This window comes from Physeter macrocephalus, chromosome 15, assembly GCF_002837175.3.
Source record: "Physeter macrocephalus isolate SW-GA chromosome 15, ASM283717v5, whole genome shotgun sequence".
Classification (NCBI taxonomy): domain Eukaryota; kingdom Metazoa; phylum Chordata; class Mammalia; order Artiodactyla; family Physeteridae; genus Physeter; species Physeter macrocephalus.
Window position 1 is genome coordinate 1066106 of NC_041228.1, and position 11917 is coordinate 1078022.

General features: G+C 48.8%; 1 protein-coding gene across 2 annotated transcripts; it reads right to left on the minus strand.

The window, feature by feature from the left end:
• Positions 1–7183: 7183 nt before the first annotated feature.
• ZFP41 (ZFP41 zinc finger protein) lies at positions 7184–11491 on the minus strand. 2 transcript variants are annotated; one of them, XM_028500680.2, is made up of 2 exons: positions 10986–11491; positions 7184–7971 (listed from the first exon to the last, which is right to left on the minus strand). In XM_028500680.2, exon 2 carries the CDS (start codon positions 7786–7788, stop codon positions 7192–7194), a length of 597 nt encoding a protein of 198 aa, XP_028356481.1. In that variant the 5' UTR covers positions 7789–7971; positions 10986–11491; the 3' UTR covers positions 7184–7191. The 2 variants fall into 2 exon arrangements, with proteins under 2 accessions (XP_028356481.1, XP_028356480.1); XM_028500679.2 differs by having other exon boundaries at positions 10161–11491.
• Between the last annotated feature and the right edge of the window lie 426 nt (positions 11492–11917).

Sequence of the window (11917 nt, forward strand, 5' to 3'; positions counted from 1 at the left end):
GGCTCCGGACGCGCAGGCCCAGCGGCCATGGCTCACGGGCCCAGCCGCTCCACGGCATGTGGGATCCTCCCGGACCAGGGCACGAACCCGTGTGCCCTGCATCGGCAGGCGGACTCTCAACCACTGCACCACCAGGGAAGCCCTGTTCTTTGATTTTTATTTTATATAGGAGTATAGTTGATTTACAATGTTGTGTTCGTTTCAGGTGTACAGCAAAGTGATTCAGTTATACATACATATATGTGTAGGTATATATATATATATATTCTTTTTCAGTTTTTTTTACATATAGGTCATTACAGAGTATTGAGTAGAGTTCCCTGTGCTATACAGTATGTCCTTGTCAATTATCAATTTTTATATATAGTAGTGTGTATATGTTAATTCCAACCTCCTAATTTATCCCCCCCCCCACCTTTCCCCTTTGGTAACCGTAAGTTTTTTTCCTAAGTCTGTCAGTCTATTTTTGTTTTGTACATAAGTTCATTTGTATCATTTTCTTTTAAGATTCCACAAATAAGTGATATCATATGATACTTGTCTTTCTCTTTCTGACTTTCTTCCCTTAGTATGATAATCTCTAGGTCCATCCACATTGCTGCAAATGACATTATTTCATTCTTTTTTATGGCTGAGTAATAGTCCATTGTATATATATATATATACCACATCTCCTTTACCTATTCCTCTGTCAATGGACATTTAGGTTGCTTCCATGTCTTGGCTATTGTAAATAACGCTGCAATGAATATTGGGGTGCATGTATCTTTTGAAATTATGGTTTTCTCTGGATATATGCCCAAGAGTGGGATTGCTGGATCATATGGTAGCTCTATTTTTAGTTTTTTAAGGAGCCTCCATACTGTTCTCCATGGTGGCTGCACCAATTTACATTCCCACCAACAGTGTAGGAGGGTTCACCTCCATACTGTTCTCCATAGTGGCTGCACCAATTTACATTCCCACCAACAGTGTAGGAGGGTTCCCTTTTCTCCACACCCTCTCCAGCATTTATTATTTGTAGACTTTTTGATGATGGCCATTCTGACCAGTGTGAGGTGATACCTCACTGTAGTTTTCATTTGCATTTCTCTAATAATTGGTGATGTTAAGCATTTTTCATCTGCTTTTTGGCCATCTGTATGTTTTCTTTGGATAAATGGCTATTTAGGTCTTCTGTCCATTTTTTTGATTGGGTTTTTTGATATTGAGCCACATGAGCTGTTTCTATATTTTGGAGATTAATTCCTTGCCAGTTGCATCGTTTGCAAATATTTTCTTCCATTCCGTGGGTTGTCTTTTTGTTTTGTTTATGGTTTCCTTTACTGTGCAAAAGCTTTTACGTTTGATTAGGTCCCATTTGTTTATTCTTGTTTTTATTTTCATTACTCTAGGTGGATTCAAAAACATCTTGCTGCAGTTTATGTCAAAGAGCGTTCTGCCTATGTTTTCCTCTAAGAGTTTTATAGTATCCGGTCTTACATTTAGGTCTTTAATCTATTTTGAGTTTATTTTTGTATATGGTGTTAGAAAATGTTCTAATTACATTCTTTTACATGTAGCTGTCCAGTTTTCCCAGAACCACTTATTGACGAGACTGTCTTTTCTCCATCGTATGTTCTTGCCTCCTTTGCATTGATTAATTGACCATAGGTGCGTAGGTTTATCTCTAGGCTTTCTAACCTGTTCCATTGATCTATAAGTCTGTCTTTGTGCCAGTACCATACTGTTTTGATGACTGTAGCTCTGTAGTATAGTCTGAAGTCAGGGAGGCTGATTCCTCCAGCTCTGTTTTTCTTTCTCAAGATTGCTTTGGCTATTCAGGGTCTTTTGTGTTTTCATACAAATTTTAAGGTTTTCTAGATCTGCAAAAAAAATGCCATTGGTAATTTGATAGGGATTGCCTTGAATTTGCAGATTGCCTTGGGGAGTATAGTCATTTTGACAATATTGATTCTTCCAGTCCAAGAACATGGTATATCTTTTCATCGGTTTGTGTCATCTTTGATTCCTTTCATCAGCATCTCGTAGTTTTCGGAGTACAGGTCTTTCACCTCCTTAGGTAGGTTTATTCCTAGGTATTTTATTCTTTTTGATATGTAGGCAAATGGGACTGTTTCCTTAATTTCTCTTTCCGATCTTTTGTTGTTATAGAAATGCAACAGATTTCTGTGTTTTTTGTTTTTTTGGTTTTTTTTTTGCAGTACGTGGGCCTCTCACTGTTGTGGCCTCTCCCGTTGTAGAGCACAGGCTCTGGACGCGCAGGCTCAGCGGCCATGGCTCACGGGCCTAGCCGGTCCGCGGCATTTAGGATCTTCCCAGACTGGGGCACGAACCCGTGTCCCCTGCATCGGCAGGCGGACTCTCAACGACTGCGCCACCAGGGAAGCCCATGTGTATTAATTTTTTATCATGCAACTTTACCAAATTCATTGATGAGTTCTAGCAGTTTTCTGGTGGCATTTTTAGGATTTTCATGTATAGTATCATGTCATCTGCAGACAGTGACAGTTTTACTTCTTCTTTTACAATTTGGATCCCTTTTATTTCTTTTTCTTCTCTGATTGCCGTGGCTAGGACTTCCAAAACTATGTTGAATAAAAGTGGCCAGCGTGGACATCCTGTCTTATTCCTGATCTTAGAGGAAATGCTTTCAGCTTTTCACCACTGAGTATGATGTTAGCTGTGGGTTTGTCATATATGGCCTTTATTACATTGAGGTATGTTCCCTCTGTGCCCACTTTCTGGACAGTTTTCTTTTTTATTTTATCATAAATGGGTGTTGAATATTATCAAAAGCTTTTTCTGAATCTATTGAGATGACCATATGGTTTTTATTCTTCAGTTTGTTAATGTGGTGTATCACACTGATTGATTTGCAAATATTGAAAAATCCTTGCATCCCTGGGATAAATCCCACTTGATCATGGTGTATGACCCTTTTAATGTATTGTTGGATTCAGTTTGATATTTTGTTGAGGATTTTTGCATAATGTCAGTGATAGTGCCTGTAATTTTCTTTTTTAGTGGTATCTTTGTCTGGTTTTGGTATCAGGGTAATGGTGGCCTCGTAGAACAAATTTGGGAGTGTTCCTTCCTCTGCAATTTATGTCGTCTATGCATCTATGAATTTATGTCATCTACGAATGCAATCTGTCTGGTTAGAGGATTCTTCAGGCTATTTCCTCGAGTTGGATTCAGTAACTCATCTTTCTTCTATAACCCACTTCATTTGAGTTCTCACATCTCTTGGTTCGACAGTTTATCCTTCTAATCTCTGATGTATCTGCCATTATCCTCCCCTTCTCACTCCTAAAGGAGCTCCCTTGCTCCTTCCTTCTCTCTTGCTGGATCCCACTGCCAGGGAATGTCAATTTTCATAGTACTGTCAGAGAACCAACTTTTATTAAAAATGCTCTCCATGGTATCCATTCCCATTAGTCGTATTAATTTCTATAATTTATTTCCTCTGTTCTACTTTGAGTTTATTCTGTTGGCCTTTTTACACTTTTAAAGTTGGATGCTTAGCTTGTTGATTTCCAGCTCTTCTGCTGGTCACATAAGGCTACACATTTCCGTTTGGCTTTAGTTGCACCAGAATTTCTGGCAAGTTGTATTTTCATTATCATCCAGGTTTAAGTATTTTATAACTTTCATTATTTTTTGTCTTCTCTCTTTTAAAACATTTATTTATTTTTGGCTGTGTTGGGTCTTCGTTGCGGTGCGCGGGCTTCTCATTGCGGTGGCTTCTCTTGTTGCAGAGCACAGGGGGCTTCAGTAGTTGTGGCGCGCGGGCTCAGTAGTTGTGGCTCATGGGCTCTAGGACACAGGTTCAGCAGTTGTGGTGCACGGACTTAACTGCTCCGTGGCATGTGGAATCTTCCCAGACCAGGGCTCGAACCCGTGTCCCCTGCATTGGCAGGTGGATTCTTAACCACTGCACCACCAGGGAAGCCCATGTTTTTCTTCTTTGACTCAGGCTACTTAGAAGGTTTTCTTTTTCTGGAATTTGAGTTTCATTTGAAGAGCAATAGCAAGAAAAAAGCCAGAAAACAAAAAACCCATCAAAATAGATTTATCTGAAAGATTTGGGTTCAGTGCTTGGTGGTGATGTGGTGTCATAATGGTTAACTCAGAAGAAATGGGAAGTGAGCCCGTCTGTCTGCACCAAAATGACAGGAGGCAAAAAAGATGGTGGACTGATTTTAGTTTGATTGTGTGATTTATTTTCTCATGTCTCTCTTGTTTTCCTGGTTGATTTCATTCTCTTGAGAGAGGGACTGACAGTTGTCTGCTTGCACAGCCACCTCTCATGCCTGTGGAAAAACGTCCCCTCACTAAGGACACTAACACGTGACCAGAGCTGACAGTGGCTGAACTGGGGGTCAGCACGGCACTGAGGTCACACACAGTCACTGACCAGGTTGAGCACTGTCAATGCCTCCAAGTCACCTCTGAGGAACCGTAGGCACAAGGAGGTGAAGGACGGGCCCAAGGTCCCACATCTCCAAGGCACGAGGGTCGAGTCAGTAACCCCTGGCTCGAGGGACTACGCTCTTTGCCACCTGATTCCTCTCTAGAACTCAAAGACACCAGATTAGAATGCTTCTTCTCTTCTATCAAACTGGTGAGATTAAAACCCACCTGCTGCCTGTGTACTGCTGGGGCACTTATGCAGCACAAGCTGGGGGAAGGTATTTGCCAGAATGATCTCCCCATCAGCTCATTTCTGGCAACCCGTCCTGTTGGCCCTAAATGTGGAAAAGATGTTTACTGCATTAAAAAAAAATTTTTTTTAAAACCCCACATTTATTTATTTATTTATTTTTGGCTGTGTTGGGTCTTCGTTTCTCTCCGAGGGCTTTCTCTAGTTGTGGCAAGCGGGGGCCACTCTTCATCGCGGTGCGCGGGCCTCTCACTATCGCGGCCTCTCCCGTTGCAGAGCACAGGCTCCAGACGCGCAGGCTCAGTAGTTGTGGCTCACGGGCCTAGTTGCTCCGCGGCATGTGGGATCTTCCCTGAACAGGGCTTGAACCGTGTCCCCTGCATTAGCAGGCAGATTCTCAACCACTGTGCCACCAGGGAAGCCCTACTGCATTTTTTTTAATGACCTAAACTGGAAACAGCCTACATGCCTTTGTTAGGAGAAGGTTAAGTCAACTTTTTATTTAATGGATCATTATGCAGCCACAAAAAATGCTTCCCATTGGTATTAATGTGGAAACATAATAACATACAAAACGATAATTTTTCTATAGTACATGTGATGCGTTGTAATTTATGGTACATTTATACAATATTTTATATATAACAATATATCCATCATGGTATATTATAAACCATAATAAATAAAAACCAAACCAAACCGAAGCAGATGCAGACACCCCTGGAACGTGTCACATACCCTTCATCTGGAACCGGCCAAATCCGGCCCACTGCCTGCTTCTGTAAATAAAGCCTTATTGGCCGTTTCTGTGCTGTGACTGCTATTGCATGTCATGGCTGAGCTGAGTTGTGGCAGAGACCTTATGGCTACAAAGTCAAGAACAGTTATTATCTGTCCCTTAACAGAAAATGTTTGTCAACCTGCCAATCTGCATTGTTGTTATTGCTTCTTTGCTCAGCCTTTGAGAGCGAACTGCAGATGTCATGACCCTGTGGCCCTTAAGACCTCAGCATGCATCTTTCATGACAAGGACGTTGTCTGGGATGGCTGCAGGCCATCAAACCAGGGAGCTTTGACACTGATGTGCCCCCCCCGGTCCCCTGTGGACAGTCTAGACCCAACGTTTGCCAAATGTCCCAGTGACCTCCTTTATAGCAACCTTTCCCACCCAGGATCACAGGTGTGTTTTCCCTAAGCCAGACCCTGGCACCTGTTTGAACAACTTTGCCTCATCACATCTCCGGTTCCGGGACTGTGAGAGCAGGATCACAGGTCACACCTGGGGCCTGCCTGTCGGGGTAGGAGGAGGGCCTGCCGAGCCGTGAAGTGGAGATGCCAGCTCAGGTAGAGCTGTTATAACGTCATAGCTTTTAGAAAGAACAAGAGTAAAAATCTTAACTTGGAGGGATGTTTCCACTGGGAGTACTCTCTCCTGTCTCCTCATGGAGGAGCCCCCAAGACCAAGGCCATTATTAGTTTTCTGGGTCCAAAGAGCTGAAAATGTAGGTATCAACATTTTCCTGATAAAAAGCCCTATTACTTCCCAGATGACAGTCACCTCACCCCTCTTATACTGTGCTGAAATTCTGGGACAAACCACACCCCCACCCAGGAGAACATGGAGGCCCATCCAGACCACTCTTGGAGGGAAACCAAGGGTGGGCACAGCATGTGGATGTGAAGCGGGTAGGATGGAACCTGAGGGCCAAGCACAGAGAAGTGGAACTAACCTGAATGGAGAGCTGGCCCTGGGGGGCAGGCCCACCGTCTCGTGTCTGAAAGGCTGCACGGCAGGCAAAGGCTGCATCCAAACTGCCGTCAACATCCCGGGACCCCACGTGGCCAGGGCAGGAAGCTCCCACAGTGGCAGCATTTAGTGTCCTGAGTGGTCCACCCGGTAAGTCAGGCTGCTCAGCTGGGATGATGGCTGATGAGGGAGGACACACAGAGAGCCCAGTTCCTGGGAGCAGGGGCCAAGTTCAAGGAATGGTTCTCCAGAGAGGAGGGAAGGCAGAGGACAAAGCACAGCACCACCACCACAGCCAGCCAGGGGGACAGTGGGATCCCCAGTGCTCACTGCAGAAGCACTGCCATCCAGCTCAGGGCCACAGGCCTCCTGCCAGGCTGCACGGAGATGGACTTGGGACCCAGTGGGCCAAGGGTCTGCAGCTCAGTCTTCAAAGGAGCCGGTGGGAGGGCGAAAGCCAGCATGGGAGTCACAGGCGGAGGCGGCGGTGGGAGGTGCTGGCTGTGCTTGGGTCTGAAGCCTGTCCCCTGGACAGCAGTTTGTACACTCACCTCCCTGGTGCCACAGCTGCGAGGAGCTGCCTTGTTATTGTGATGTCTTGGCCCGGAGATTCTCTAGACCAGCCACACTGGTGTTTGCTGACCTGGCTGGGGTGGTTTTCCTGGTGACGGCAGGACCCCCAGACCAATCAGACGCCAGGGGAGGAGGAGCCCCAGGCAGGCCTGCCAGGACAGTTCTTGTGGGCACAAAGCTCCGAGTCTGGATGGCTTCCCCACGCTCAGTGCTTCTTCCGTGGGTGACGTTTCCGATGGCGAATAAGACATGAGCTGTAGGCAAAGGTTTTCCCACATTCCTTACATTCGTACGGCTTCTCTCCGGTGTGGGTTTTCTGATGTTTTAGGAGATTCGAACCGCAGTTAAAGGCTTTGCCACACTCACTGCATTTAAAGGGCTTTTCTCCAGTGTGAATCCTCCGGTGCTTGGTCACGTCAGAGCTGTGCCTGAATGTCTTCCCACACTGGGCGCACTGGAAGGGCTTCTCTCCAGTGTGGACTCTCTGGTGGCGAACGTGATCCGTCTTGTGCTTAAAGACGCGCCCACATTCGCTGCATTCGTAGAGCTTCTTCCTCTGGAAGGGAGTGAACACAGGGACCCCCTCAAAGTCATCTTTAAATGAAGCACTGAAGGCCTCAAACATGTGTTCCTCGTCCTCACGACTCAGGCTGGGTTCCTTACTGTGCTTTTTGGCCAAAGTGGATCTCTGGTTTGGCTTCTTTTTCCTAGATGCTTTATCTTCCTTGAGAGTGTCCTTCTGCACACGTACTTCTTCCTCTGGGGTCTGTGCCTTCTTTTTTTTGCCTGTGGGCTTTTCCATCCTTCTTGTCCCCAGGAGAGAGGAAGGACCACTGGAAGCCGGCAAGGGCCAAGGAGAATGACCAGCAGCAAAATTCTCCAGCCTTATGAATTTCCTTGTAACTCCACTTCTTCAGAAGGGTCTTGCTTTAGACACAACACTGTATTTTTCCAAGCTGGTAACTGCAGTTCTGGAACAGAAACTCTGCAACAAAGAGAAGAGCACCAACAACCCTTCTGAGGCTGGAGAGAAACAAGACCATGAACATTAGATTAAATGAATGTTTGGGAGGAACACAGCCATGAGGTCTTTGAGTGCTGAGTTATGAAGGGACAGATGGGCAGGGAAGGGGTGGGGGAGGCATGGGAACACGGCCCCCTTCCCTTCCCTGCTCACGTATCCCACCTGGCCATCTAACGAGTCTCAGGCTGGACATGACCAAACAGAGCACTTATTTCCCAGAAACCCACCCCCCGCAACCTCATTGTTCCCAGTTTTCCTCATCTCAGTAGATGGCATCGTCGTTTACTCAGTTGCTAACCAAGGAATTCGTTTTTAAAAAATTAATTAATTTATTTCTTTTTGGCTGCGTTGGGTCTTTGTTGCTGTGTGGGCTTTCTCTAGTTGTGGTGAGCAGGGGCTACTCTTCGTTGAGGTGCATGGGCTTCTCACTGAAGTGGCTTCTCTTGTTGCGGAGCACGGCCTCTAAGCGTGTGGGCTTCAGTAGTTGTGGAATGCGGGCTCAGTAGTTGTGGCGCATGGGCTTCATTGCTCTGCAGCATGTGGGATCTTCCCAGACCAGGGCTCGAACCCGTGTCCCCTGCATTGGCAGGCAGATTCTTTTTTTTTTTTTTTTTGCGGTACGCGGGCCTCTCACTGTTGTGGCCTCTCCCGTTGCAGAGCACGGGCTCCGGACGCGCAGGCTCAGCGGTCATGGCTCACGGGACTAGCTGCTCTGTGGCATGTGGGATCTTCCCGGACCGGGGCACGAACCTGCATCTCTTGCATCGGCAGGCGGACTCTCAACCACTGCGCCACCAGGGAAGCCCTGGCAGGCAGATTCTTAATCACTGCGCCACCAGGGAAGTCCCAACCAAGGAATTCTTATTCCTCTGCCAGTGGCCAGCGTCTCCACACCTGCATCCAGTAGGACTCATGTGTACCATGGACCAACGACTGCCGCGTGGTCCCCAAATTGGAGTTTTCCCCGCCCTTCACTTGCTCCTTCTCCACTTCTTGTATTTGGGACCAGACAACGTGCTTTTGGAGTTACAGGCTGTGGGAGCCACACGTGACCCTCATGGAAGTTACCTCCCATCACCTGGAGCCTGGATTCTGAGCTGGATGAAACTCGCTCCCACCCTCACCCCGGCCCTCCCCGGGTCCATCCTCCACAGAGCAGCCAGTGAACCCCCGTCACATCTCTGCCCAAATCCCCACTGGCTCCCCTCACGCTGCTGCCCCTGTGCTTCCCCACCCCCCCAGCCATCCTTAGGTTTGCCACACATTCCTTCCTGCCTCAGCGCCTGGCTGCTCCTAGAAACAGGTCCTGAGAGGAGGTGTTGGTGGTGCTGGCCCCTCACTCATTCAGAGCGCTGCTCTGAGGGCCCTTCTCAGGCAGTCCTCCCTGACCCCACTCCCTGGTTCCCTTACCCGGCTCCCATTCTCCTTGTGGCACTTAACTGGAGCCAACTCATCCACTGAAGGCCAAAAACCCAGGGAACCATCAACTACGATCTTGCTTGCATTGTCTAAAAAATCTGACATTCTCTGTCTCTAATCCCATCTAAAAGAATTCCAATTTCACCACGAATTCAAACAGGAATCAGTCGGTCCCAGTGATAGGTCAGGTCCAGGTGCTTGTAGAAGCATCACCAGCATGGCTCATGTTTCATTGGTTAAGAACCTTCATCTATTTCTTTTTTGTATTATTTCTGAGCTTCGTTGACCTGCCTCTTCCCTCAGTGCTAACTAATGCAATTCCAGGATAAAGCCTTGACAAACTTCAGGCTCTTTAACTGCTAGCAAAAGAAATCCTCCACAAGATCAGGAGAAAGCACTTTCCAAAGAAAGCAGATCATGTTCTGAGTCCTCAAATCATCCCTGAGAAGACCTCCCATGGCCTGTGCTGGTTACCCGATCTACTGGGAGGTCCATATCCTGACAGGCTGTCTCACCCTAAAATGTGATGCTCTGGGTGATAATGTTCCAAGTGACATACGTTTTGAGGTACAAATGCTTTGAATTCCCTTTAAGTTAAAGGGGGTACTTGGGCTTTCATCCACTCTCCCATGCATAGAGGCAACACATAAAATGACTGGACAGGTTTCCCAACTTGACAAGAGTTTGAGAGTCTGGTTTCTTCTAAATGAAAATGTTTAGATACACCTGACCTGGATTCAGGTAAACGTCATTCTCTGAAGGCTCTATTGGAGGTAGCTTCTGGGAGGAGGCTGTTCTTAGCATCAGGTGAGAGCCAGAACTGAGGATGATGGAAGGCCATCTAGGCTGAGGGAAGCATACACAAATATGGGAGCATCTCTGCTGGGGAGGTAGGCAGAACCAGGGCAGAGGATCACGGCCCCAGTCAGCCAGGCTGGAGTTTGAGCTCAGGTGTAGTGTTAGTAGGAAACAGATGAAAACCAAGAACCAACAGGAAAGTGCCATTAACCCTCTAGCCCACGGCTCTCCAGGGAAGGTGTAAACTCAGCTTGGCTCTGTGCTGACCCACTTGATGGAGAGGGGTGGTCCTTGAACCCACTGAGCCTGACAACTGCTGGCTGTGCTCCAAGAACTGTTCCCCCACCAGGACTCCTGTCACTCCACGTGTGGCTTGTCACTGATGTGGCAGTCTCCTGATGGGGCGAGGGCTCTTCAGGGCAAGGATCGTGTCTTTTTCATCCTTGAATCCCTAGTTACTTGGCTGTAGCCTGCACATACTGCTGCTCAGGAACCATTCTAGATAATCGTCTTGTCTGCCTAACTCAAGCTGGCAGGTGCTTAATGGCAGAGACTGGACGTACTCATTTCTCTAAGTCCCGTGCACACCAAGGAATAAAATATTTAATTATTAAAAGCGGCGTAGACCTGAGGTCATTGTCTTGGTCTTTTCATTTCACAGGCCTGTAAGCCTGGTGACTGCTACAGCCACGCAGAAAACTCAATCCACCTTGCCAGAGCAGACGAGAACCCTGGCCTAAAGGCCGGGGTGCTGGTACCTGCTGTGCGACTTCAGTGTAGCTCCTTCACTCTCTGTGCCAGGCCTCTTGTAACATGAAGCTTTGGGTATCCTCCTGCAGCAGGACACTCCGTGGTAACCTCACTTGTCCTCAGAAGCCAGGGTCTCAGGGAGAGACTGGATTACTAGTGGTGGGAGATCCAAGGGCAAACATGCACCCAAGCAGTGTGTGGGCCCCGGGCCCGACAGCGGGCCCGCAGCGGTGTCGAAGCCGAGGAGAGGGCGCCTGACAGAGCCTCGCCAGCCTCGGGCCCAGGGACTCCACCTCGATTCGCACGCAGCTGGTCTTCGAGCCTCGCCCTCCTCCCAGCGGCGCCCAGGAGCCGAGAGAGAAGTGCCGTTGCTCCGGGCGGGGGGCCCACGCGACGCCAGAGGGACCCAGTGAATTCCTGCATGGAGGTTGGGGCGGGCGCGCCCCTCGCAGGGTTCCCGGGCCGGGAAGGACGCCTCGCCGCCGAGCCCCGCCGCACCTCAGCTGCCCAGGGCCGGGAAGCTGCACAGTCGAGCAACCCCGCCCATGCGCCGGCCGGAAGGGCCCGCCTCTGGCCCCGTCCCTTCCGGCGTCGCTCTAGGAGGCGAGGGCCCGGGCCTCTCTGTGGTGCTCCCGGGAGGGCTCCGCCCCTCAGGGGGTTTCCCTCAGGCGATCCCCGCTGGCCCGCCCGCCCGCCCGCTCGCCTTCGGTGCCCGCAGGAAGAGCCCGCTCCCAGCCGGCCGTTTCCGGTGCCGCTCTAGGTGGCGAGGCCCCAGCATCTCGGTGGTGCACCACGGAAGACTCCGCCCCCGAGCCACCTCCTCCCACTCCGGTGGGGCCCCACACGCCCCCTCACGTAGCCACCCATCCATTAGCCGCACCTCAGTCACCTCTGCACCCGCTCCCTTACTCTTGTGCCCCCTTACTCCTGTACGCCCTCA

What these genes read in the sequence shown, in the direction of transcription:
- ZFP41 (XM_028500680.2), bottom strand. Translation starts at nt 7,788, where the DNA reads ATGGAAAAGCCCACAGGCAAAAAAAAGAAGGCACAGACCCCAGAGGAA.